Source organism: Schistocerca americana, chromosome 4 (assembly GCF_021461395.2).
Source record: "Schistocerca americana isolate TAMUIC-IGC-003095 chromosome 4, iqSchAmer2.1, whole genome shotgun sequence".
Classification (NCBI taxonomy): domain Eukaryota; kingdom Metazoa; phylum Arthropoda; class Insecta; order Orthoptera; family Acrididae; genus Schistocerca; species Schistocerca americana.
Genome location: NC_060122.1, coordinates 817,670,574 through 817,698,135, shown reverse-complemented (window position 1 = coordinate 817,698,135; position 27,562 = coordinate 817,670,574). Strand labels below are relative to the sequence as shown.

The 27,562-nt window shown below is 40.4% G+C and overlaps 1 protein-coding gene across 3 annotated transcripts in view; it reads right to left on the bottom strand.

The window, feature by feature from the left end:
* Positions 1–26,803, bottom strand: part of LOC124613186 (zinc finger protein 271-like) — a 107,581-nt gene extending 80,778 nt beyond the window's left edge. For all 3 annotated transcript variants that reach the window (XM_047141833.1, XM_047141834.1, XM_047141835.1), the window contains exon 1: positions 26,521–26,803. In XM_047141833.1, coding sequence (XP_046997789.1) covers positions 26,521–26,661 — 141 coding nt within the window. In that variant the 5' untranslated portion in view covers positions 26,662–26,803. The remainder of the gene's footprint in view (positions 1–26,520) is intronic.
* Positions 26,804–27,562: the final 759 nt, after the last annotated feature.

The following is a 27,562-nucleotide window of genomic DNA, read 5'->3' as shown; positions in this document are numbered from 1 at the left end:
GTTTCAGTCTATGTTGCAGATTGTCTTCAGGTCCAGTGCTGCAAACTGTTAGTTTTACATAACTGCTGACAAACTGCACTTTGCAGCACTGGACCTGAAAATAACCTGCAACACATACTGAAACTGGCAGTAAACAAATATAAAGTTGTTATCCTGACACAGTTTGTTTGTTTATTTATGCAAACTGTTATGTCGTGTACCACAGGAAATGATACGTAAAACTGTCTTACAATAATCAATGAACAGTGATCTGCAATAAGTAAAGTTACCGTACATTGAAACAGCAGTTCTCCCATTATAAAAACCTGCACTGTTATACCATGGCACATCAATATGAGTAAAGTCGAATCATTAGCACAGTCTCTTGCAGACTTGTTAACCACTGGGAGATACAGACAAGATTGCCAAAGTTTTTGGTTGACTTCAAGCAAAATAGGATTCGTTTGTTACTGCTTAGGACTCATGTGACAATCGATAATTTAACAGCAAGGTTACTGAAAGAGGAGCAACATTTGTTGCAGACTGAAGAAATGGTCACAGCATTCACTGCTGTTAAGGTTAATCACAGAAAGGATAAAAGTCAGTGATTCCAAAGCTGTTATTGTACAGGAGAGGTAATTATAAGGCTGAGTGGGAAAAAAAAGGAGTGTTTAAACTGTCAAGGAAGGTCAAAAACCTGATCATCAAGATCTCAGTACAGAATTTAGAACTGACAACCTTCACCCATGATGTGTGTGATGTCAGAGACCACATGTCCATACAGGTCACAGGCCCACTTATAGAGGCCACCTGGGTCAGCCTCCTCGCGCGCTTTGTTGAGCTGCCAAAGAAACAGCATTATTTGAGCAATTGCAAAGGACTGCTCGGCCTATTCTGTAACCTGTATTACTGTTGTCCAGTGAATTTGTTTAGTGTTACACACAATCAGTACTTCATTGTATCTTTCATGTTGCTCTGTAAAGTACTATGTTCCATAAATCATGTTCGTTCCTGCTACAGCAAACTTGGCGACGAGTGACGGTTATGTTTTCTCTGCAGGTTAGTGCCACTGCTACGACACCCGACGAACACCTCAATAGAAGAAATACTCCAACGTATCACTGCCCAGCAGAAAGCTTTCACGGAACAACAGCAGGATCTCACCACCAATCTCAATCAGGTGGCAGCTGTGTATTTGTGGCTGGTTACTCTACTGACATTGCAACCATCGCCCCTTCCAGCTTATGATGAGTTGTCTGAAGATTGGGACTCTTAAAAGACACAGTTACACCAACATTTCCAGTCTTCTTGCATGGGCGATGCAAACCTGTGTAGGGCTTTCTTTCTTTCCTGGCTTTTGAGGCACATTTATCAGTAGCGGTGTCAATTAATGTCTTTGCAAGAACCGACCAGCTTATCATTTGATGAAACGTCCAAGCTATTCTCAACTTATTACTGTGACAGAATGCACGTCATTGGGACGCACATAGAATTTTACCGTTATCAGAAATGCCCAAACCAATCTACAAAGCCTGGGCTGCAGAATTATGGGGGTTGAACAATTGTTGTAAATTTGTCACATACCCATCACAAATCCTATGCTGATCACATGGTGTGTGATGTTGTTATTTGTCTGGCTCTGCATACGGAAGCCTGTGAAGAACACTTCAGTGTGAGAATCCGACACTTACAGATGTGCTCAATATAGCAGAGTCCTTTGAAGTGTCATGGGCTGCAGGCACTCAGATTGCTGTGTGGGGGCAGGTATCAGAAGTTGCTCAGTCAACCCTGTCATGCACACTGCATGTGTTCAGGATGACAGGGAAGCTGCTGCAGAAGTACAGCCTTTGACTCAGCGTTGCACAGGGCAGCATTGGTTACGGCCAAGGCAGCAACAGGCCGTGTTACAACAGTAGCCACATGCTTCCCTCCCATCTTGCCCGTACTGCTTCATCCGACACTACATCTACATATATACTCCACTAGCCACCAAGCAGTGTGTGGCGGAGAGCACTATTCGCGCCAAAGCCATATCCCCCGCCCCCCCTCTGTTCTACTCGCAGATCAGGCGAGAGGGAAACAAGAATGTATGAATGCCTCAGTACGAGCTCTAATTTCCCTATCTTTGAATGGTGATCATTGTGCGATATGAAAGTTGCTGGTAATAATATATGCTCTACATCCTCGGCATAGATCGGATTTTGGAATTTAGTGAGCAGCCCCTTCCATTTAGCGCGTCGTCTATGTGCAAGTGTGTCGCACTTCAAACTTTCTAAGAGATTTGTAACGCTCTCGTGATGGCAAAATGTGCCGCTCACACATCATGCCACTCTTCTTTGGACCTTCTCAATCTCTTGAATCATACCCAACTGGTAAGGGTCCCATAGAGACAAACAATACTCCAAGACTGAACAAACTAATGTATTGTCAGCAATTTCCTTCGCTGAAGGACTGCATCGCTTCAGGATTCTACAAATAAACTGCAATCTAGAGTTCGCCTTACCTGTTACTTATGTAATCTGATCGTTCCATTGAGATCATTTCAAATAGTCACAAGTTGATACTTGATGGATGTTACCACTTCCAAAGACTGGGCATTTATTTTGTACTCGCACATTACTGGGGATTTTCACTTTGTTATACTTCATAATATTGAGAGATAACTGCCAGTCATTACACCACGCATTTATTTTCTGCAAATCCTCATTGATTTGTTCACAACTTTCGTGCGATACTACTTTCCTGTAGATTACAGCATCATCGGCAAACAGTCTAATGCTGCTATCAATACCATCAACCAGATCACTTATGCAAATTGTAAAAAGCAGTGGACCTATTACACTGCCCTGGGGCACACCTGATGTTACGCTTGTTTCTGTTGAAGTCTCCCCATTCAGGACGACATACTGCTCTCAGTCTGTTAGAAAACTTTCTACCCAACTGCATATGTCGTAAGATAGACCATAAGCTTGCACTTTTTGGAGCAAGCGACAGTGCAGAACTGAGTCGAACGCCTTTCAAAACTCGAAGAATATGGCATCAACATGGGAGAGGCTCTTGTACACCATGCACACTAGTGTGCTACACACCCTCAGCATTGGGCTGTTTGCGACAGGTGTCAAAAGAAAGATCACATTGTATCAGTTCGCAACTCCTCTTCAAACGTGGCAGACAAAGTAGTACCGATGGACATAAAATGCCTCTCTACAATGACTGTCTCCCCGAACAAACTGTTTATTTACTTGCATGTGTTTAATAAACTACTATTCCAAGACTGATTTGTCGGAAGCATACTTCCAGCTCTTCTTGGATGAGGTCACTCGACGCCTTCTCATTGTCAATACACCTTTCGGAGTATACCAATAACAATGCTTGCTAGTGCACACACAATATTTCAGGTATTCTTTTGGAACAGCTGACAGCCTCTGTACCCAGCTGCATCAATTGCCTCGATGGTATTATTGTTTTGTGTTCTTCCATTGGAGGCGACCTTAGAAATCTCAGATTGCCGTTTCCTGTTTCGCAGTCTGCAGGTCTCAAGTGCCACCTTGTCAGATCTCAATTTTTTCAGCTGTCAACTGAGTACCTAGGTTTCGAGGTTTCTTGCACAGGGGTCAAGCTGTTGTGTCACCATGTTGGTGCAACTGTGGCTTTGCCGCAGCCACCCTTCATCAAGGAACTGCATGCGTTTCTAGGTAAAGTTGTGTGCTAAAATAAATTTTTACCTGAGGCATCCACAGTTGCTCAGTCCCTGCATGTGATTTTGCATGAAAATGTGCCTTTTTTCTGGTCTCCAGCTTGTGACCAAGTGTTCATCTCGATTAAATGTAAGCTTCAATCTGTCCCATGTCCGGCCACTTTTTAGCCGGGTCAGCATCTCATGTTAACTACATATGCCTCTCAGCACTACCTTGGTGCAGTGTTGGGGCACAAATACACGGACAGGTCTGAACGACCCACTGCTTACACTTCTGAGACTTTAACTCCTTCTCAGCAGTGATATTCCCATATTGAAAGAGAGGCTTTAGCACTTGTGTTTGCCCTCAAGAAGTTTCATGTCTTCTTGTATGGTTCTAAGTTCCATTTAACCACAGGTCACAAGCCATTAGTCGCTCTTTTTAATCATTTGTTTTCCACACTGGACAAGTTAGCACATTGTTTGCTATGGTTGGCTCTCTTCCTCTCCCGTTGTCATTATCAGATCCATTATTAGCCGACGGCACAACATGGCAATGCCAACACCTCACCTCGCCTTCCAATTGGGCCGGATCCGGCATCCAATCAGGATGAGTTGCTTTGTTTTTATTTAGATACTGAGAACCAGAACATGGTCGACGGTTTTCCCATTACTAGTGCCGTGATAGCATGCCGTCGTCATGGATCCTGTACTTAAGTCTGGCCCTCCCTTTTGTGCAGCACAGTTGGCTGGAAAAACCCAGGCCGTGCTTCAGATCACTTGTGTAATTACTTCTCCCTCCAGCACTGTCTTTCTATGTTTGACAGGGCTCTTTTGTTAGCTACAGAGGATGCTGCTCCCCGGGTTGTGATTCCCACTTCTTTACACCGTAATATACAGAAGCTTCTGCATGTCAGTCATTGGGGACGTCTCGCACCGAAGCTTTGGCCTGCCAGCCATGTTTCCATACATTGACTTCTCATTTTTATATTTACACGGAATGCCATGCAGTGGCTGTCAAGTACCCTTTCTGCAGGAACACAGGAAGATTGAGTGAAATCCACCTTGTTCCATCCGTCTTTCTCACATGAAGACCACCGGTAGCTTTCTCATTCACAGTAATCTGTGTGTCCACAATTTCTACATTAGGGTTGAACAACCATATTGTGTTGTGGTTTGACCATGTATATCAGAAAGGATGTTCTACGAACATTCCATTATGTTTTTAGTAATTTGAGTGGATGTAGACATTTCAAAAACTAATTATACCAGGAAAAACTGTTAATATCAATAATATGAGGGCAATCCCAAAAGTAAGGTCTCCTATTTTTTTATAAGTACATAGACCTGTTTATTTCTACAATGGCTTACATCAGTTTACAGCTTGAACATTTAGCTATTTTTCGACATAATCACCATTTCTGTCGATGCATTTTTGGTAGATGCTGTGGCAGTTTTTGTATGCCCATGTCATACCAGCTAGCCGCCATGCTCTTCAGAAAGTTATGAACTGTCATGATTGTTGCTTGGTCTCAGGTGTAAAGTGATATGCCCAGGTTTCTTCACCCATGAAAATTGAGTCCAGAAGGTTTTCCTGTTCGGCTGCAAGGCGGTGAAGAAATGCACAGCAAGCATCAACTCATTGCTGCATGTGGTCCTCAGTCTGCATACGTGGCACCCATCTTGCGCACACCTTCCGGTAGTTCAATGTTCCCGTTAAAATTCTGTGAGCGGTGCTTCGGGTAACCTCAGGAACCAACGTGCAGAGATCATCCAGGGCATCTGCTGATCTTCACGCATGCTTGCGCAACCTTCAACACTGTCTCCTCAGAAACTGATGGTCTCCTGCTCCTTTGTTAGTCATGAATTTCGGTCCGACCAGCTGCAAACTCTCTACACCACTTATGAACATTTTTGACATCCATGCACGACGCACCATACACTTCCGTCAATTGGCGATGGATTTCAATTGGTGCAGTGCCCTTTGCATTCAAAAACCGAATAACTGCACGCAATTCTCACTTGGCGGTAACATCCAACGGGAGCTCCATTCTCAATGGCTGCCAAGCCACGACAGCGCCTCAGCGCAGCGTGCGCATGTTTACACACAGCACATGAAGCACTCTTCATAACAGTGTGACCAACTGCCACACAGAGTTCTGTACTTATAAAAAAATAGGAGACCTTACTTTTGGGATTACCCTCGTACTATTACCAATTTATAATGTACACATATGAGGTGTCTGTTAATGTAAAGTACTCATCAGTACATCTTGTTGGTTGCTGCAAGAGATCAGAAAATGTCATACATCCAGGATCTGTACAGCAGTACACACTATCAGAGATGACAGGATAATGTGAGTCACTGGCTGTGGTGTGTCACCGTCTCGGAAATGGGGAGTATTGATGAAGTGACAGTTCAATGTCCCAGAAAGAACACATTCTGCAGTTATCAACACAAAATCAAATACGGATGAACAGCATAGTGAATGCTTTGCAGCAGACAAGATAGATACAAACCAAGACACACCACAGTGGTACAAGGATATCTACATTTACACACATACTCTGCAAACCACAGTAAAGTGCACAGCAGAAGGTGCTGGCCAGCATTTCTTTCTAGTCCATTTGCACATGGAGTGCTGGACTGCTTAAATGCCTCTGTGTACTCTGTAATTCATTTAATCTCACCTTCACAGTAGTACAAAGGAGGCTGAAATATACTTTGAGTTTCTTCAGTTAATACTTGTTCTCGAAACTGTCTAAGTAAGACAGTGAGCAATAATTCAAACACCACCAGTTCATGTCTTTCAGCATTTCCATCATGCTGCCCCATGAGTCAAACAAACCTGTAACCATTCATGCTCCCCTTCTTTTAATACGTTCAGTATCTACTCTTAGTACTATGTGGTATGGCGCCAACACAGCTGTGCAGTATTTTAAGATGGGACATGCAAGTGATATGTATGCGGTCTCGACTGTAGCCTAACATTATTCTCCCAGTATCCTGCCAACGGAAAAATGTCTGCCACCTGCTTTTTATACTACTGAACATAAGTGATCACTCCATTTCAGTATACTCCTACTAGCTCTTCAGATGACAAAAAGATTGATAGAAGGCATGACATAAAAGAAATTATTTATTACATTAAGGGAGAAAAAAATTTATATTTAATGGGGGACTGAAATTCAATAGTAGGAGAACACTGGTTGGGGTAAAAGCAATACAAGGGGTAGTTGCCTGGTACGATTTTGCACTTCATGCAGAAGAAACTTTAAAACAATACTATGGAGAACAGAAAGAAACAAAGATGAAGATTAGGTGGACAATATAATATAAGGGTATCCATAAGCTTTTAATTATTGCCTCAAAAGGTGTGTGTGTGTGTGTGTGTGTGTGTGTGTGTGTGTGTGTGTGTGTGCGCTGTTCAGTAAACGTTCCACATCAAAAATCAACTCATTATCATTCTGGAATGCCTGTCACACAGTACTTTTTTCATATGAAGAAAGAAGTAGTAGTCATTAGGTTTCACTGCTGGGCAATACAGGGAGTGAGGCAAAATTTGACAGCCCAAAGAAGCAGCACAAGTGTCTATGTCCTTTAGTTGAGCAGGGATGTTGTCGCGGAGTAAAAATAGCCACACAGACAGCTTCCCATGATGCTTTCCCTTGACAGCCTGCCATAACATTGTCAGGAGATTTTGGTAGCATGCTCCTGTGGTGGTTAGCACCAAACTATGGCAGTTCAAAAAACCTTTCAGCATTACATTGCCCAATGATGGTTGGGTATTTGCCTTTTTCAGCAGTGGTGAATCCACATATTTTCATGTCACACTTTGCTCCTTTGTTTTGGGGTTGTACTGACTCACCCAGCACTTGGTGTTTAAAACAAGTGGTCTGGATTAGCCCGACATTTCTTCTGCTGCCTTGGTTCAGTGGGCTTTTAAAACGGACATGATCCGACATGAAAGCCACAGGGTGGTGATCTTTGTCATGTCCAAAACGTCATTCCAGATGTTGAAGACAGATCTGTAACTGATTTTCGAATTTTCCACAATTGCCTCAATTGTGATATGCTGTTCTTAGAGCACCAGGGCCTCCACTTCTCTTGTGATTCCTGGTTCTGCACAGAGAGATGTCACCAACTTCATTCGTGGGAATTTCGATTTGTCAAAGCATCTGCACCACCTAACCATTATGTCATATGATGGTGCATTGTTGCCTCACATTGTGCATTGTTGCCTCACATTTTCACCAACTCAGCATGGACTGTTGCAGCAGCCATCTCCTTAAATTGCAGAAAATTACGTATTGTGTACTACTTCACTTAATTAATGGCCTGTGCCACTTCACTTAGTCTGCACTAGTGGCACATTACGGTAGTGTGGTCTGGGGATTTCTGTACGTATCAGGACTGTAGACACATACAGTCTTAGACATAAAACCTGCCCACCACCCAGCCGCCACAGAGACTACGCTCGAGTCACTCGTCACGTGCACAATTTGGGAACATTGTACGATGAGGAAGTATCTGGAGGAAGTGATGTCTTCTTCTCGAGTTGTTACAGTGCTGTATGTGCTCGCAGTCCAGTGCTGAGCATCAAGCAATGTAGACACAAAGTCCCAAATTGGAATCCATTTGTTCCTCTATTTTTTAAACCACATTTTGCCTCTCTGCTAAAGTTATCATTCTCCTGGAACTTCAAAGATAATGCACTTCAATTTCTAACCCACCAATAACAGCAAAAACTTCCAGAAACAATTACAAAACAGGACTCAGGACTGTGTCAAGGTCAGAACAGCTCACATTCAAGAGTTTACTCTCCCTGCAGCAGCCATTGGCTAACAACCACTCACCGCAGGATGCCAAGTGCTGGCCAACCAGGTGACCACGGCACTATGAGTGAATTTATCAACTGTCATTTTCTTATTTGTAGTTAGTTCCTTGTAGTTATGTATTGGAGATTGCATATTTGAAATTTAAAAAAGTTGTTTAGGCATTACAAAATAGGAGTCACAAATTGAGAAAGATCTAATATTTGCAAAATATTGTTCGTTTTGGGTTTAACACAAGAGTGAAGGAAGCGGAGGCATCTCAAAACCTTTGTGCTGTGTATGGGACAAGTGCTTTTGTGTTAAACTTATCAGAAAAGGATTTTCTTCTTTGAAGGAAGAGTGCTCCGGGTGGAATGATTTTCCAATATTCAGGAAGTCTCGATAGGTGACACTGTGCTGAACTGTGATCATTTAACAGTCATGCAACATTTGTATTCAACTGGCAAGGTTCAGAAGTTGGGTGTAGGAGTACTACATACACTAATTCAAAGCAATGAAAATCAAAGGCGTAACTATTAATACATTTTTGCTTGAACATCATCAGTTCCCTCATCGAACTTTCCTATACAGTACTGTTACTGATGATTAGTTATGATGCCTTTACTTTAACTTCTTAAGATGAAATTAATGGCTGAGCACTAACAAAAGGCATATACTCAAGCATAGGTCAATGTGAACATAATGTTTCGCATTTGGTGGCACAAAAAAGAAATTTTACTCTTCGAATTCCTACCCACAGGTGTGTCCTTCGCAGCTGGTATTTGTTGGCAACAACTGAGTTACTTCCGGTAGCAGTGTAAGGAAAATAACCAACAAAACTGCATCACATGCTGATTTCAAAAACAAAACTATCTAGAGGGTTGTTTGGGAAGTCATCCCTTACTCACTTGTTATTTTGATCTTATGCCGTCAAATGTTTATCACTCCCACTCCTTATCAAACACTAGTCAAGAAAATATGTTTCCAGATAAAAATGCACTTCAAAACCTGGTTTGATGACATCTTTAACTCAGAACTGGGTTTCTGCAGGTGTGGAATTGGTAAACTATCAGACACTGTCAGATTGTTTTAGATAATGTGAGAGAATATATTGTTAATGTTTAATTTCTCTCTGATGTTTCCTGCTGTGATCAATAACTTAATAGAAAATGCTATTAAAATATCAACTATACCAATACAAACAAAATACAACTTGCCATGATACCCTTACGACAGAAGTATATCTTAATAAAATAAAATTATGAAAAGGATAATTGCTAGTCACCACATAGCAGCGATGCTGAGTCGCAGATAGACACAACAAAGAGACTGTCAAACAGGCCTTCTGATGACAGCCTGTTTGGCCGAAAGCTTTGTTCAACGGTCTCTGCCTATTTGCGTCTCAGCATCTCCACTATATGGAGAGTAGCAACGATCCTTTTCATATTACTCACTTTGGATTCAAAACAGTCTGTATTTACTTACCATCCTGTACCATGCTCAAGTAATATGGAAACTGGGCATTTCATAAATAAAACTGCGTATTAACAAAAAACAGAAATTAGTCAGCAAAAGTGGAAAGTGGTGCTATTAATTGTGCAGTATCATAAGTTTATCATCCTTACGCTATGAGATACTGGAAGTAGTGAGAAGTCTTTTGATGGAGAAGTTTCCTTACGATTACCTTACTGATTTTCTATGTGGCTGTTTGTAGCTCTGTAACAGAATGGCTAAAAACCTAGCCTTCAGCGAGACTGAAACTGCATGCAAAAGCAGCTTTCACTTTAAAAACCGTGATCTCGTAACAATGACAAAGCTTAATTGAGACTATGGAAAAGAATCCACAAGGTGGAAATGTAGGTACAATGTTCGCACTAAAACTATATATTCTCATTGGATGATTAATATTATCTCTATATTGCTTATGTCAAGGCTAACTAAATACAAAGTTAGCCTCTACAAAAATTCCTTTTGTTTGTTGTCTGGCTCTGAGTATAATCTTGTACAGATGATCACATTATTACGGGGATAACAAAGAATTGCCATATTTGTAGATTAGATGCAACTTCCTCCACGAACGACTTTCCTGTGCTCAAATCCCTAAATTTATAAGTTAATGTCACGCTTCAAGTGAAAGTCACAAAAATTATTCAATCAAAATTACATGAGAAATCAAGCGAATTTAGCAGGACAATACAATGCCATCCAGGAAGTAACTCGTTGATCACAGAGTTGCCATACTTTTCTGTGTTGTTGTCAAGATTCAGTTATAGCCTACTACCTGCAGCAAGAATACTAGCTGATGTGTTTCTTGAGCAGACTCAAAAATGAGTACAGCATGTGTTTCAAAGATGCAGCTACCAAGGGTCAGAATACCAAAAGTATGTGTCACTGTATATTATTCCCATTTCTGCAAATAAGGTTAGGAACTACAGTGCAATTAATAACAATATTCAGAAGCACCGAATGCAAAATAAGTAAAATAAATCGACAACTGCAACTATTACTTTTGTTTTTCTGTCTTAAGTGTAATGAGAACTTAAAATGTCATCTATCACATGGGGTTCACATTTCTGGAGCATTCCAGTGGTTATAGTGTAAACATTAGCCTTAGGCCACATACTATTTGGCCATTACAGACTTTGAAAACATTTTTCTTAAGAATGCTGTTATTGGCACTGTCCCCAAACAGTGAAACACAAATGAAAAGACGACAACACAGCACTGATTACAAAATGTGAACATCCCCAGAGAGACTTCATAAGCTACAAATAACATGTTGCAAATCAAAGAAAGTCTACAGCGCGTGGAAACCACGCGCCATGACTGAGAAACTAGGCTAGAAGGTAGTGGAGAAAATTAAACCAGCTAGCAAGAAATGAAAGCAGTTGTCACCAGAAAGTGGAACAAGGAACACAGAATGCTGACAGTAATGTCTAGAATAAGTCATCCTTAAGAGAACTATCATTCAGTCTGCAAATACTGGACAGACCTACTCGTAATGATTAGAATATTACCACTTCTAATGCTTTGTCAATAAATGCAAAAAACATATATGTTGAAGAGTTATTTATGGATTCTTCCATTACTTCTTGTTCAATCAATTCCGTATTTAAGGTTGAATAACAAGTAGAGTGTTTTTGTTCTACTGATTTTTGTTTACTTCGAATTAGTTTTCAGCTTATTAGGCCATTTTCAGGAAAGAACTGACTAGCATCTAGAAGGGACACTGGTTCTTAGGTAACCAAACATTATAGGATGGAACGTAAAAATATTACAAAAAGGAAGGTTGCTTCTCACCATACAGTGGAGACGCTGAGTCACAGATAGGCACAACAAAAAGACTGTCACAATATAAGCTTTTGGTCATCAATGCATTTGTCAAAAATAGACGACACACACATACACAGCACTGACTGGATACACAACACCAGTGCTGCATTTCATCAGATGGTCTGGGGTGGGGTTTTATTGGGTGGATTGGGGTGGGGTGGTTAGAGGGAAAGAGATGCAGGAGGCACGGAGAGGGGTTGTGGGGGTGGGGGGGAGGGGGGTTGGTAGTTAGCAGCAGGGACTGAGGCAGCTGGTTTACAAACTGGAGATGTGGGGAGGGATGGGTGGCAGGTGAGTAAGCTAGGCACATCATGCACGGTTGTTGGAACTGGTGGGGAGTGGCACATGCCAAAGGTGATGTGGAGACGTGAAATGGCAGAAGGTGACAGGGCGGAGGGAGGGGAAAATGTTGGGTGGAGATGTGGGAACAGTGGGTTAATAGAGCTGGTCATTATGTTCCCACTGAAAGAATTTCTGCTCTTGTTGACCAACACCTCCAACCAGCTCCACAAAAACTAGCCTCTCATATCAAAGATACTAACCAGTTCCTTCACCAATTTTCCAACATCCCCAACCCTTTAGCGCCTGGATCCCTAATTGTCACCGTCGATGTCATCTCCCTATACGTGAACATCCCTCATGCCCAAGGTCTGCTAGCAAGTGCTATCTCTCCCAATGTCCTTGAGACTCCAAATCTATTATCGCATTCATCATACACCTTAGAAACTACATCCTGACACACTACTACTTCTCCTTTGAAGGGAAGATATACAAACAAATCCACATCACAGCCATGAGCACCTGCAGGGCACCCTCATATGCCAACCTGTTAGAAGAAGCCTTCCTATCCTCCCAAAACTCCCAACCCCACAGTCTGGCTCACATGCTTTGATGATATCTTCATGATCTGGAGTCATAGCTAGGACACCTATCCTCATCCCTTCACAACCTCACTCCTTCTCCCCCACCCACCTCAACACAACGTGCCACCATCCAAAACGTTGACCTCCACTTCCCTGAAGGCCCCATCCCCACCTCTGTATACATTAACTTGCATTTCGACAGCTGCCATCTCTTCCACACCAAAAATCCCTCCCATACAACCTTGCCACGCACATACCACGTGTCTGCAGTGACAACTACCTTGCCCAGTGTGATGAAGGTCTCACAAAGGCCTTCACAGAAAGGCACTACCCCCCCCCCCCCTCAATCCTAGTCCATAAACAGATTTTCTGTGCCATATCCTCATATATCCAACCCCTTCCTAGTCAGCAAATGTCACCCTTAACTGGAACTGAACCGCATTCTCCATCAGGGCTTTGATTATCTGTCCTCATGCCCTGAAATGAAGAACATCCTACCCAAGGTCCTTCCCACCTTTCCTAAAGTGGTGTTCTGCCACCCACTCAACCTACATAACATCCTCCTCCATCCCTATGCCACTCTCACGCCCTATACCTCATCGCAGGGATCATATCCCTGTGCCACTTTCACACCCTATACCTTATCACAGGGATCATATGCCTGTGGGAGATCAAGGCACAACACATGCCCAATCCACTCACCCAGCACTTTCTATTCCAGCCTGGGACCCCACCCAAGTCTGAGTGACTTGTGAAAGCAGCCACGTCGTATACCAAGTCTGCTGCAAACACTGCTAAATTTTTTATGTAGGTATGACTACCATCTGGATGAATGGCCACTATCAAACAGGTTACCAAGGACAAAGTTAACCAGACGGTGACACAATATGCAGCTCAGCAAGCGTGCTCAATTTCAATGGCTGCTTCACAACCTGGGCCACCTGGTTCCTCACCCCCACCACCAGTCACCAGCTTCTCTGAACTACACGGATGAGAGTTATCTTTGACAGACTGTAGTGGTTCGAGAATTTCTGTGTAAATTCTAGAACCACTCATCAGCCTTCTACCATCTCGAACACACAATATTCTAGATATGAGTGTGGGATAGTAAAATCCTATCTACTGCGTGTCACATGTTTGTGTGAGCAGGTTTAAAATCAGTCGCGGGAAGAAAGTAGACATGGCTGTCAAATGGCACCGACAAGTACCTGTCGGACAATCCATAGATGTGTTAGTGTTTGTGTAAGGAAGAATCATGGAATCTATATGCAGCTCTGTGCTTACTGTGTCATTGACTATTATTACGTAAAACAAGAACAGTTGAAAAAGTACTCTTCTAGACTCCTGACTCAGCCTTGTTAGAGGCAAGACGTATTTTCAGACTCTTTTTCTGAAAGTCATGGTGTCTAAGCAGACTTTCTTTTGAATGTAAAACAATTTGTTTCTAGCGTTCGACTGTACGAGACACTTGCTGAAAGTTACATATATTGTTGAAAGTGAGAATTTTTTATTGTGCTTGAAAGTCAAATACATCGTTGATTGACGAAAAGTAAAGTTTGTATGGCTACTTATTTCATGAGTAGGAAGAGGCTTGGAAGTTCCTGTACCTATTGTTATTCGATGGAGAAGAAGTCAAGAGAGTTTTCAGCAGCCAGTTATCCAGTAAAGAAGGGTGGCTGCAAACTCCCAAGTAAGTCATCTCGTTAAGAAGTGGAATGTGGTTTGAGGAAATAAATCAGTATAACCCAGACTCACACTCACGCTTTAAGTCGTCAGAACGTTAGACACATCATTCGTTCTTGTAATCCTCATGGCCTCTATCTCTAGTAACCCACTGTCCCCACATCCTCCACCCAATAGTTTCCCCTCCCTACATCCTGTCAACCCTCCCAATTCATGTTCCCACATAACCTTCAGAATGTGCCACTCCCGACCGGTTCTGACAACCATGCATCACACGCCCAAACAGTGCATTTGCCACCTCTTCCTCCCACATTCGTAGCCAGCAAAATGCTGCCTCCTTTGAGCCACCCACCCCCAGCCCTCTCCCTGCCTGCTCCCTTTGTTTGTGAAGATTTCAGGGGCCATTGTCGCCCCAATATCATAAATTTTGTTTAAACAGCAGCACAAGAGAATCTCTGCAGAATGTCGCGGCACAAATCTGTTTGTGTTTCCAAGTCTCTTTTTAATGTAACTCTAGTAGTACCTGCATCTTTTATGTGTGAAATTTAAGGTCACTATGGAGGATTTTTCCAACACTATTGGCAAATAATCCAAATGACGTGCTGTGCTCGCAAAGAGAGTACTGTGTGATTGTTGAATTGAAACCCGCATTCTATCCACATTTCTCATTTATATTGACATCCTAATCCAGCCTGGTGTTTTTCTTTCCACTGCAGATGATGTTGCTCTAAAATCAGATGGACAATTTCTAATTGTTGGTCCAGTGGGAATGGGATCACGATCACCAAGACCAAAATATATACTAAACACACAGTGTGTTATAATACCAGATCTGCCACTTTGAATAAATTCTTCCATCATGAATGCATTCATGTTAACCTGACGAAGCCATTATGTGCCCTGAAAACCACGCTACAGAGTGCCTTATGACATCATACCCATTACTCTACCCCTTCCCACATTTGAGCAATGACCTGATGAAATTGGAAAGTTTAATATGGCTCACCCTGTATCCATATCCTATCAGAACTTTGCTACAAAGACTTTTCCTTATCATTCTTTCTTTCTCTCTTTCTTTTCTTTTTTTGAAGATTTTCATTATTGTGGAGGGTTATCATGTTGCACACACTATTGACAATTCAACAGCAGCAATTCTATGGTGCAATGCTCTAACTCCTACTGCTGCTATTTGTGTGAGGGTCAGTTAAAATACAAGACAAGTATGCTCTAGGGGATGACCTTGACTCCTGTGACACCTGAGAATGACAGAGGACCTCCGGCTCTGCCAGCAGAGTGGTAAAGGGATGCTGAAGGTTGGTGGTAACTTCTCCCTCAAATGGCTCACTTTGAAGAGAAGACTCATATAGGTCATGTCAATGAAATTTGGATTATTTGTTCTCTTTGTGGAGATAAAGAACCATACAAAATTTAAGTGTTTTATCTTTCTCTGTTACAATGTTACAACATTTAAAAATTTGGAAGTTTTGTTGTGTTTATCAATTTGATGGCACTTCACACTTCTTAACATTTAGAAAACAAATTACCATTTCTTTTATCTATCATACAAACAATGTAAAATTTTAAGATTACCTATTCTACAGTATACAGATTGTAGGAAATATCTCATACCTCTAAGTAAACGATCAATACAGGAAAAATATATACTTACATTTTTGTTTTTTATTTTGCGAATAACATAGTGCACCAGTGCAACAAATATCATACAAAGGAAAGCCTGGATAGTGCATAATTCCCCCGCCCCTCCACATTAATCCTCAAAGCCCACACTATAACTTCTGAAGATAAAATTAATGGAGTTTTCATTCAGACCCTGTAATTTTTTGGCACAATAATAGTTTTTATTTTCATGAACTTAAAATAAACAATCAAAACTTCAAGGATCCTGAGAAACATACCCTTCATCAAATTGAAATTTAAGTACGTAAAGTTGTTAAAGGTACGGGTTCTACCACAACTGTTTAAAAAAGCTCACAATAATTATTTAATTTAAACACACATACACATATGATTTCAAATTTCAGGTATTTCAGAAGTATATTAATCAGCATATTTGAAATTTCAGTAGTTCATTTTAAGTTCTCATGGAAAAAATTAAAAATTACTACATGAGCAAAAAAAGTACGAAGGAAGAAAAACTCCATTAACTTTATTTTCCTAAGTGATAGCTCATGTTTTAAGGATTATTTTGCACAAATTTTTTTGGTATATTACCCTTTCTGCCTCATATGATATATGACATAATGGTGAGGCACACTTTTTGCAAAATAAAACATAAAAACGGAAATACACCTTCTTTTTCCTGTCTTGGCGGTTTTACTTAAAGGTGTGAGTTGTTATTTTCAACAGACCTTATACTAAGATGTATATACCCTGCAAACATCACATTTTGGATGATGAATTTTAAAAAAATGGTGATTTATTCTGAAAATGTTAACAAATGTTGTTTTTGAGATATCACTATGTCAAAAATGTGTGAGCTTCCAAACTTTGAAGAGTCATAAAGTGGAACAAGGGAGAGAGAAAATGCCAAATTTTGCAGGATTCTCATTGTCAGTCTCCCCTCTTAGTGCTTATTAAGTTCGGATGTTGGTGATCAAGATGGCTACTTTTCTCTTGTTGGCAGCAACAAGGAATAGGTCTCTTGAAGACATACTGAACCAGCGTCTAAGATTGTCAAACCAAAATATTCATCTTCTGCCAGGAACTCTTTTATTGTTGATTTTCCCGTGAAGTATTTTTTGTAGCAAATCATATTTATAAACGATAATTAATTGAAATCCTCAGGTCACAACAGGTGTTGTTGACATACCTTGATGGGAGACAGCTGAAAACGTGTGCCCCGACCAGAACTCAAACCCGGGATCTCCCGCTTACATGGCACATGCTCTATCCATCTGAGCCACCAAGGGCACAGATGAATAGTGCGACTGCAGGGACTTATCACTTGCACGCTACACATGAGACCCACATTCCCAACTGTCCAGAATCTACATACGTAATGTTCCAAATAGATACTTTGCCCATCCACTCATTACTCACACCCACTAAGGTGACGATTCCCTTAAGAGTTCGGGCAACCTGTGCGCATTCACACAGATGAAGGTCAAAGGCTGGGTAGCCATTTAACTATATATGAAGATAGTACCTGTTCTTGAAAGAACAGATATCACTGATGACCGTGCAGCTTCTCTAGAATAAATGATAATTAATTGAAACCCTCAGGTGCCGACAGGCGTTCGTTGTTGACATATCTTGATGGGGACAGCTGAAAATGTGTGCCCCGACCAGAACTCAAACCCAGGATCTCTTGCTTACATGGCAGATGCTCTATCCATCTGTTCTTTAGAGAACAGGTACTTTCTTCATATAAATCATATTTATATTATTATGAGAAGGAAAGTTGCTACTTTCCTTCTCAAAATACTGTTACATTCCAGTGGATTTTTCACTATTTGTATTATGCTTGGTATGTCCTAGATATTGCAACTTCCAGCATTTCACTATCATGATTAATTTAGGTATTGTGTTCATTCTTTTCAAAACTTCTATGTTTGCCACTCTCTGGGTCTAAGGTATTCTTAGGATCTGCCTATAGAGCCACAATTTAAAGATCTCCAGCTTCTTCTCCATGTTTTTATTTAAGGCCCATGTCTCTACCCCATATGGGAGACAGAATATACATAGCAGTGCAAAACTCTGATTTTTGTTCTTACAGTTAGGTTATGGCTTTTGAAGACAGCACTCATTTTCTGAAACACACTTCTTGCTTTCCAAATGCAAATCTCGATTTCTTGCAAGTTATACCATTTTTCATTTATTATGGTTCCAAGGTATATATATTGTTTTACCATTTCTATAGTTCTCTGGTCTATGACTAAGTTTACTCCTGCAATATTTTCCTTACTTACGACCTCGAGTTTTATCTTTGTGTTGTTTATTTCAAGCCCATACTAACTGCCGACTCTTACAATTCTATCCATTAATAATTGTAAAGCTTGAATAGTGTCAGCAAATACAATAGTATCATCAGCATATCGAATGTTGTTTAATCTTAATCCAACTACCAAAATTCCTTCTTCTAGCTCTTACAGGGCTTCTCAAAATATGAATTTGAGTATATATTAAACAGTATGGGTGACAAAGATACATCGCTGCTTTACCCCTTCACTGCTTCAGTGTGTTCCCCATCAATACGCAACACCACTGTTTGATTCCAGTACAGGTTCTTGATGATTCACAGATCTCTTTCCTCCATTCCAATATTTCTCAAAATCTCCATCAATTTGCCACATCTTAACTCTATCAAAAGCCTTCTGGTTATCTATTAGGCAAGCAAATACATTTTATTTACATCTCTGAAACAATACCTGTACACTGAAAACGGCTTCCCTCGAACCCAAGTGGTATATCTGTACCACTTATTTCATATGCACTTGACTTAAAAACACATCTAGTGCCATGAAATAAATTCTCTCTGTATTTTTCCATGCATTTTTCTTGTCTTCTAATTCCACCATCAAGTTTCTTGCTCCATCCACTAGTTTTCCACTGATGCTCTTCCTGTATTTCCACGTTAGTACACCGAAATTTAATATTTACTTTCTTAAAACTCTATTTCCTCACAATGCTTCGCATTTCCCCCCTCCCATATGATGTCCATATTTATCTTCGTATATTCCGTTGGGTTTCCCTTATTTAATCTCCTTTCATCCATCGGATTCGTCTTCCTTGTCCGTTGTAGGGGGGTATACATTTGTATTCTATTTATATCACTAGTGCTACCACTCAGCTGCGATAACATTACGCATGCTGAGACTGGTACGAAAGTTTTGAGACATTTTGATAGTTTTGCGATAGTATTACACAGACTCCATGCTCACACTTCCTGTCTGCTCTTCCCAAGTATAGCACTTCATGTCCATCTATGTAAATATCTCCTATGCTTGGCCATCGCATCTCATGAACTTCAAGTATCTCTATTCCCATCCTATCCATTTCTTGAATTGTATTATGTATTCCAGATCGCCACTGTCATTTTTTCTTTCCATATGATTTCTTTCAGGTTTGTACTCATAACTGTTCCTCCTGGAGACCCACTCGAGGAACTTACTCCGGATGCTAATTTAGCCATTTTAGCCATGTGCCCAGTCATAATGAGTGCCATAGGGAGAACAAATAAGCCAAGTTTAATCAAATCTCAGATGGTGGGTAAGAAAATGCTTTTTTTCCTGGCTGAATTGACATGGAATGACCCTTCTGTGAAATTTGTGGCCAAGTCCACTGGGTGGAGCCATTCATATTTTTTTACGAGTATGAAGTACGAATAGCCGATCAAAGATCTTGCATTCCTGTGCCTTCTTTTTCTTTTCCAAAATCTGCCACACACTCAACCAGGGAGGGTGATGGCATGGGCGGTTTATATACAGTGGAGAATGTTCACAAGGGTGATCATCATAACGAATTCTATGACAGTTTCCATAGAAAGGTGATGAAGTACAGCAGGATGATATGTGACTAAAACAGAAACATCGGAAGCAGCTCATGGAAGGGAGGGTATGGCTTAATTTCATGTCTATATATCATGTTTTTGTTTTTTTTTTTGTTTTTTTTACTTTTCCTGGTAATATGTTTCATTCAAGGGACAATATGAAAGATCCGTGTCCACTTGTTATGACACTTTCTGTTTGCATCACAGAAAACGAACATCACAACATTCCAAGTTTACTCTGTGTGCTTCATCAGACTGCAAGATTAGATCTATATGAAAGATAATGCCCTGAGTAATATTAATGTTTTATGTGGAGTAATAGTGACAGAGGTATCTCCTAGGTTAGTACAGGTTCAAAATGCTTGAGATTGTTTCAGTCGTTGCTTTTATCAAGAAAGATCAATTCCACTTTATTTCCTGGGCATCTACTTTGTTGAACGTATCTTCAATATTCTATACAGAAAACTGGTTTCAATCTTGTAAAGGAATCATCATCTGTTGCAGTGCATATGCAATGGATAGGGTGCCATTTGAGATGTCCTCCCCAAACAAATATCTTGTGAGCAAATGTTTTGTATTAACAAAAAATTTTTAAAACGTTAATAAAAATCAGGCTTCACCAGGATAGTGATAAACTCAACACTGAGAAATGAGTCAGCCTAGGTCATTCCATATCACCAATACTACTCTCGGCATTTCTAAAGGAACTGGGAAAACAAATCAGCAATAGAAAGTAAAGGAACATATAAGGAAGCACAGGATAACTGGGCCCAGTTGGCAAATTAGCCACGGAGTCTTCCTCAAGGAATGGTGGGATAGTTAATTCTTATAGTGCTGACAGAACTGAATTAAGTGTTTATCTGAGTAAGACACACTGAATCTCATTCAAAAGTATTTGTCAGACATAAGGCCATAAAGTTTTCAACTTTCTTCCTCCACAGCAATACGGTGCAGTGGCACACTTGATTGATTCCCACAACAACTGAATAAGTGTTATTTTTTATTGGCTGTTTTTACATTTATACTAGACCGTACTAGATTTCACGTGAGTGTTCGTTTCTGATTCTTCAGCTAATGTTTCACTTCTAGCATGGGTTCTGGCCATGAAAACTAACAATGAATGGGAGAGTGGTGTGCTGACCACATGAGCCTCCATGTAACCTGTCACCTGTGGGCTAAGAATAACAGAGCAGTTGGTCGGTACCCTTGGGACTTCAAGACCTGTTTGGACAGACTTCGCTTGAGTTTTAGTATGGGTCGCCCAGTTGTTATTTGGGCCATATACTCAGGGACCACTAGCCCCATAAAGGGTACAATTACCCCACTTTTTTAAAAATATTTTTTATAGCTCTATTGCTATAAAAAATTGAAGGTATTCTCCACTATAAAATTTACACAACTTTAAGTCATGGTGTGAACACACAGGAGAAACAGCAGAAAGGGAGTGAATTTACTAGCAGTGCTTAAGGCCCAAAAAAACCCCAAATCTTGTGATCATATGGAAGATGGAAATAAGACACACACAGTGTGACAGTTTTCTACACTATCCCTCCATCCACAGTGAAACATTATGTTGATTGTACATGATGGAAATAGCATGAAAAGATAGTGGAGTCATCTAGCTCCAAAAGATGAAGAACTGGCAACTTGAATCTGAACATTAGACAACTATGGATTTGGGCTGCAGTCAGAAGCTGTGCTGGATATTATGGAGTGTCACATCAATGATCAAGCATGATTTCTTTTCTCCCCCACTCTCCTCCCTCATTAACAAAAAGGCGTACACTTTCTACACAAAGAAATCTCAAAATACTGAACATTGTTATCAGGTCAACTTATGATTTTTCTGAAGTTCACTACCACAGTGACAGAACTAAATGTATGGGAAAAGCCAGGACAAACCAACGAGGTTTGGAACTTGAATAGTCGCAACTATTTATTCACAACCGATACAAAAGAGTTGCATGTTTGCATCTATTACTGTCCTTCAGAGTAGTCACCAGCATTGTGTACAACCCGTTGCAAGCGATGTGGAAGGCGTAGTATACCGTTAGCAGAGCCTGTTCTGTTGATGGTGCGAATGGAGTGGTCTAAAGTTAAGGTGATTCTCGAGTACGACTGTGATGGTGTTATTCTCATGCATTATGATCCTCCACGGGAGACCGTCAATGCTCAGTATTACGGTTCGTTTTTGGAGCATCACCTGCGACCAGCTATGTGAAAGAAGCGGCGACACTTTCTGTGCAACCAACCAATTATTTTGCACGACAATGCGTGGGCGCATACAGCGCAAGCTGTGGCTGCCCTGTTCAGTCGATGGGACTGGGAAGTGCTGTACCACCCACCATACCCCCCTCCCAGACTTAAGTCCTTGTGACTTTGATTTGATTCCAAAGATGAACGAACCACTTCGTGGTATTCGCTTCAGAACTGTTCCAGAGATTCGACAGGCAGTAGACTGCTCCATTCGCACCATCAACAGAACAGGCTCTGATAACAGTATACTATGCCTTCCACATCGCTGGCAATGGGTTCTACACAATGGTGGTGACTACTTTGAAGAACAGTAACACATGCAAACATCTAACTCTTTTGTATCGGTTCTGAATAAATAATGGCAACCCTCGTATATAACTGTGATAAAATGTCATTTTCTCATGATCCTTCTAAAACTGAAGCTGTTGGAGCAGTTGGCATAAAAAGAAAAGATATAGGTAGTTTTGAGGAAGAAAACATTGCTCTTACTGTGTCTGACAGCTGATGATAACATGAGGCCAACGCCTTGCATGACTAAAGAAAAGTATGTAATGGAAAACTGGACTGGCCGAGAGGTGCCTACACAGACTGCAATGTCAGCACATGAATGAGGTCGGATGGAGATCACACTGTTTTTCAACTGGTTCAGACATGTCATTTTCAAAAGTATTCACTCACACATGCCAGCATTATTAATCTATATAGATACACCACCCACACTTCAAGTAAAACAATCATGATAGCTCAGAAACACAATTTGAAGCACTATCCATGATTTACAAACCTACAATGATTTACTGCTATAAACACTTGCCTGTATTACAACTCCCTTGAACTGGTAATAATTGGAACTATTTTAGTGTGATTTTTCTGTGCAACTTTAATGTGCCTGAAGAGACAGGTGGGCCAGGTCCAGTTATTCCAAAATCTTGAGGAAACTAGGCCCATGCAAAATTGCATCAGATTCAGTTTTAACACTCATTTCCCTGATATTAAAGCTTTTCGACTAGAGCATTTTGATGAAAAAGTCTTATTCTATAATAAAAGATTAATTTAAAGATTATCATAATAAAACATAAGAAACAGTTGGCTTTGAAGCAAAAAAGGCCCAGTTACCCCATGCTTCCTTTTGTGTATAACATGGTGCTGTTTGTCTCCAGCTTCAACTATGAATGGAAGAACAAAAACACAGCATGTAAAATAATGTTACCTCAATTTGTCATAAATAAAGTAATGACTGTCCACTGAAACCACAGATTCTGTTGGTGTTTTTAAATTTAGAGCAGCTGAAGACTACTGGACTGACAGCAAAAGAAATAAATGTATGGCCTGGGCTGTTGTTGGGAAAATAAATAGAGTTTTCAAAACTGAGCTGCTTATGTGCTTGAAAAGGAAAGCTGACAATAATTTTGTTTCACTGTACCAGTTTTGACTTATGATGCTGACATTTTGGTGTCAAAACCATTCAAAAACTAATTGAAAAACAGAGTACTAGGAGGGTGGGGGGGGAAGTGTGTGTGTGTGTGGGGGGGGGGCGGGGGGGTATGGTCAAAGGCCAGCCTAAAGCAGGAGAAGAAATTATGACAACAACTCAAATAAAATGAAAATGCAATGAACATTTAGCCAGGCAACTGGATGATTGATGGACCAAGAAAGTTCTTAAATGGGTCCCAAAGTACAAAAAGATCACACAATGACCTAATGGAAACAGAGAAAGTGCTATTAGAAGACATGAAAGAGCAGCATGTACACTTGTGGTTGGAGACAGAATAAATGAGTCCAGCAGTGGACACGAAGTGGTGGTGACGATGGTGACTCTAAAATGTAGTGTTTTATTAAAATAAAGGCCTTTACAAATGTCTGCTTTGTCTGTGTATGTGCGGATGGATATGTGTGTGTGTGTGTGTGTGTGTGTGTGTGTGTGTGTGTGTGTGTGTGTGTGTGTGTGTGCGCGAGTGTATACCTGTCCTTTTTTCCCCTTAAGGTAAGTCTTTCCGCTCCCGGGATTGGAATGACTCCTTACCCTCTCCCTTAAAACCCACATCCTTTCGTCTTTCCCTCTCCTTTCCTCTTTCCTGATGAAGCAACCGTTGGTTGCGCAAGCTAGAATTTTGCGTGTATGTTTGTGTGTCTATTGACCTGCCAGCCCTTTCGTTTGGTAAGTCACATCATCTTTGTTTTTAGATACATGTTATTATATATGAATTGACTTGTACTCTCTTTCAGCCATATTTCTACCACCATTTTAAATTTATTTTCATACGGCTCCCTTGTGCCATGTGAAAGTGTGTTAAAAGATGTTTTGCCTTCATGTACAAAATTATTTTGAACTTTACTCAAATGTGTCCAAGGAATGTCTAATAAGCTCCTGTTTCTGGTTTCATATGAGTGCACATCTGACTTGCTTTCATACATGTGGGCATTCTGTTTGGCTTGCATAAGTGCTTTGAGTATGTATAGACTGGGGACTGTAAGTATTCCGTGCTCAACAAAGTACTGTCTGCAAGAATTTAATTTGCTCAAACCAAAAATACATCTAATGGCTTTCTTCTCCCAGAGGAAGACATCTTTTGCCCCAGCAGAGTTTCCCCAAAGAAGTATTCCATAATGCAAATGTGTATGGAAAAGGGCATAGTATGCCATAAGCACGCACTCCTTAGTGACACAATCCTTACATTTCCTAAGGCGATATAAAACTCTTGCCAACTTACTGCAGAGCTCTTCTGTGTGGGTTGTTGTTGTTGTTGTGGTGGTCTTCAGTCCTCAGACTGGTTTGATGCAGCTCCCCATGCTACTCTATCCTGTGCAAGCTTCTTCATCTCCCAGTACCTACTGCAACCTACATCCATCTGAAACTGCTTAGTGTATTCATCTCTTGGTCTCACTCTACGATTTTTACCCTCCACGCTGCCCTCCAATACTAAATTGGCAATCCCTTGATGCCTCAGAACATGATAACATGATGCCAATGCCTTGCATGTCTAAAGAAAAGAAAACGGTGGGTATTCCAGCATAATTTAGTATCTAGATATGTGCCTAACAATTTTACTGAATGTCTTGATTCACTTGGTCCCTTGTTAATATCTCTAAGGGAAAATAAGATGTGTTCATTTTTTATTTTATTTAATGACAGTCTATCTTCTTGGAATCACCGAGCTGCTTTTTCCATCGCTGAGTTGATCATTTGTTTGACTACATTCGCGTCACTATGTGACGTGATAAAAGTTGTGTCATTGGCATACATTACAGATTTATATAGTAATAAGCTGGGAAGTCCATGTGGGACTCCATATTTTCTGTTTGTCAAATATGCTTTCAACAATAATAGTTCTACATCAGTTATTCCATATTTTTCAAGTTTTTTTATTAAAATGCTGTGTGGGACAGTGTCAAATGCCTTGGTTAAATCTATTAAAAATGCATAGGTGTGTTCCCTATTTTCAAAACCATGTAATATTGATAATACAACTCCCTGAACTGCTTTTATTGTTGATAGCCCCCTTCGGAATCCATACTGGGCCATATTTAGGAGGTTGTAAGACAAAAAAAAATCATGTAACTGGTCTTTCATTAGTGTTTCAATAATTTGGGATAATATAGGTACTACTGCAATAGGTCTGTAATTTTGGGGTGAATTTCTGTCTCCTTTTTTGAACATGGGCAAGCCAATTGTCAGTTTAAGGCAGTCTGGAAATGTCCCTTCTGTAAAGATCCAATTAATTAGGTAAGATAGTGGATTGCATATGGTATTATCTTTTTATGATAAAATTACATAAACCATAGATGTCCTCAGTTCTGGAGTTGCTCATTGATTTGACTACAGTCAGTATATCATTAGCATAAATAGTTTTCCATCCAAATTTTGGCAGGTCTACTGGCAAGTCTGTTTCCCACAAACTGGGAAGTCTATCTGCATTGTCCTCTAAATTTATTTCATTTGTTATAGCTAATTCCCCAGAATTTATGAAACTATTATTTAGTTCATGTGCACTTAGAGGGACAGGTACATTTTCTGTAGTTAATCCTGTTTCTGCTTTATTTTCCATGCTGCTTTACATTTCTACTGGCCTGAGAAATATAATTATCATTTGCTTTTTTCTTTGCATAAATGTGAACTTTTGTGTAAAGCTTTCTTAATTTGGCATATGTATGTCTATATTCACTATTAGTGGAGTACGTGTCGTAACGAAAAATGCATTTGTAGCTATGGAATAACTCCCGATCCCATACTGATGAATCTCAGTGCGGGTCGAGACGACGCAATGTCACTAAATAACATTGGTCACATAATAAAACAGTGTTGAATGTAGTTTGCACAGAGGACAAAAACGAAATCTAACACCTACAAACTGAGAAAACAATCCGTCAGTTACAATATTTCGTAGCAACTGACGAAACATACATACCACCATTGCAAAGCATACGTTAATTTTGTGAACCACATTTCGCTGCATGCCCACTTCTCCAAAAATCGGCAACTTAATTCCATCAGGTTTCAAGCATAACCTGCATGTCTTTTTTATATTTTCATAATCTAACAATTCCATTGTTTCACTGTTAGTGTTTCGCACGTCACATAAACAAATATCTTTCTCCAATCAACGCAGATTCAAGTTGCACGAACAACAACAGCAATACATACTAATACTAGCTACGGTGAACAGTCAGCAGTCAGCACTCAGCTGTAAAAGCGCGCTTTCTTAACTTTAAAACAAGGCCTTGGCGGGAAAAATAAAATCAGGTAATGCACACGAAGACCGCTTCACGAAAATACTAGATTGACCAAAAGTAATTACCAAATGCATTATTTGGAACGTAACTACTAACATGTCATCAGCTACAAACTGAAGTGTATAAAGTTTATGGTATGTGTATTTACAGAGATCCAATTTGGTGGATTTATGAGGACGCATTTCCTCTTCGATTCATAGTTTGAGGTGACTTCAATTTTTTTTGAGCCCGAATAGTAGCGCCTACCGACAGAGGACACCTAGTAATAGACTAACGAAGGATATTGAACGTACCGGTCTGGTATAATACTGGGGAAGTGTAATCAGTCTACACAGAAGATTTCTCCCAAATCACTCGTACATCCGGTTCTAGAATAACGCTCAAGTGTTTGGGACCCGTACCAGAAATGACTAACAGAGGATATTGAACATACAGAGAAGAGCAATACGAATAGTCTCGGGTTTGTTTAATCCGTGACAGAGTGTTACAGAGATACTGAAGGAACTGAACTGGAAGACTCTTGAAGATAGACGTAAACTATCCCATGATAGTCTATTAACAAAGTTTCAACAATCGGCTTTAAATGATTACATTAGGAATATACTACAACCCCCTATGTATCGCTCACATAGGGATTGTGAAGATAAGATTAGAATAAGCACTGCATGCACAAAGAGATTCAAACAACCATTCTTCCCATGCTCAATATGTGAATGG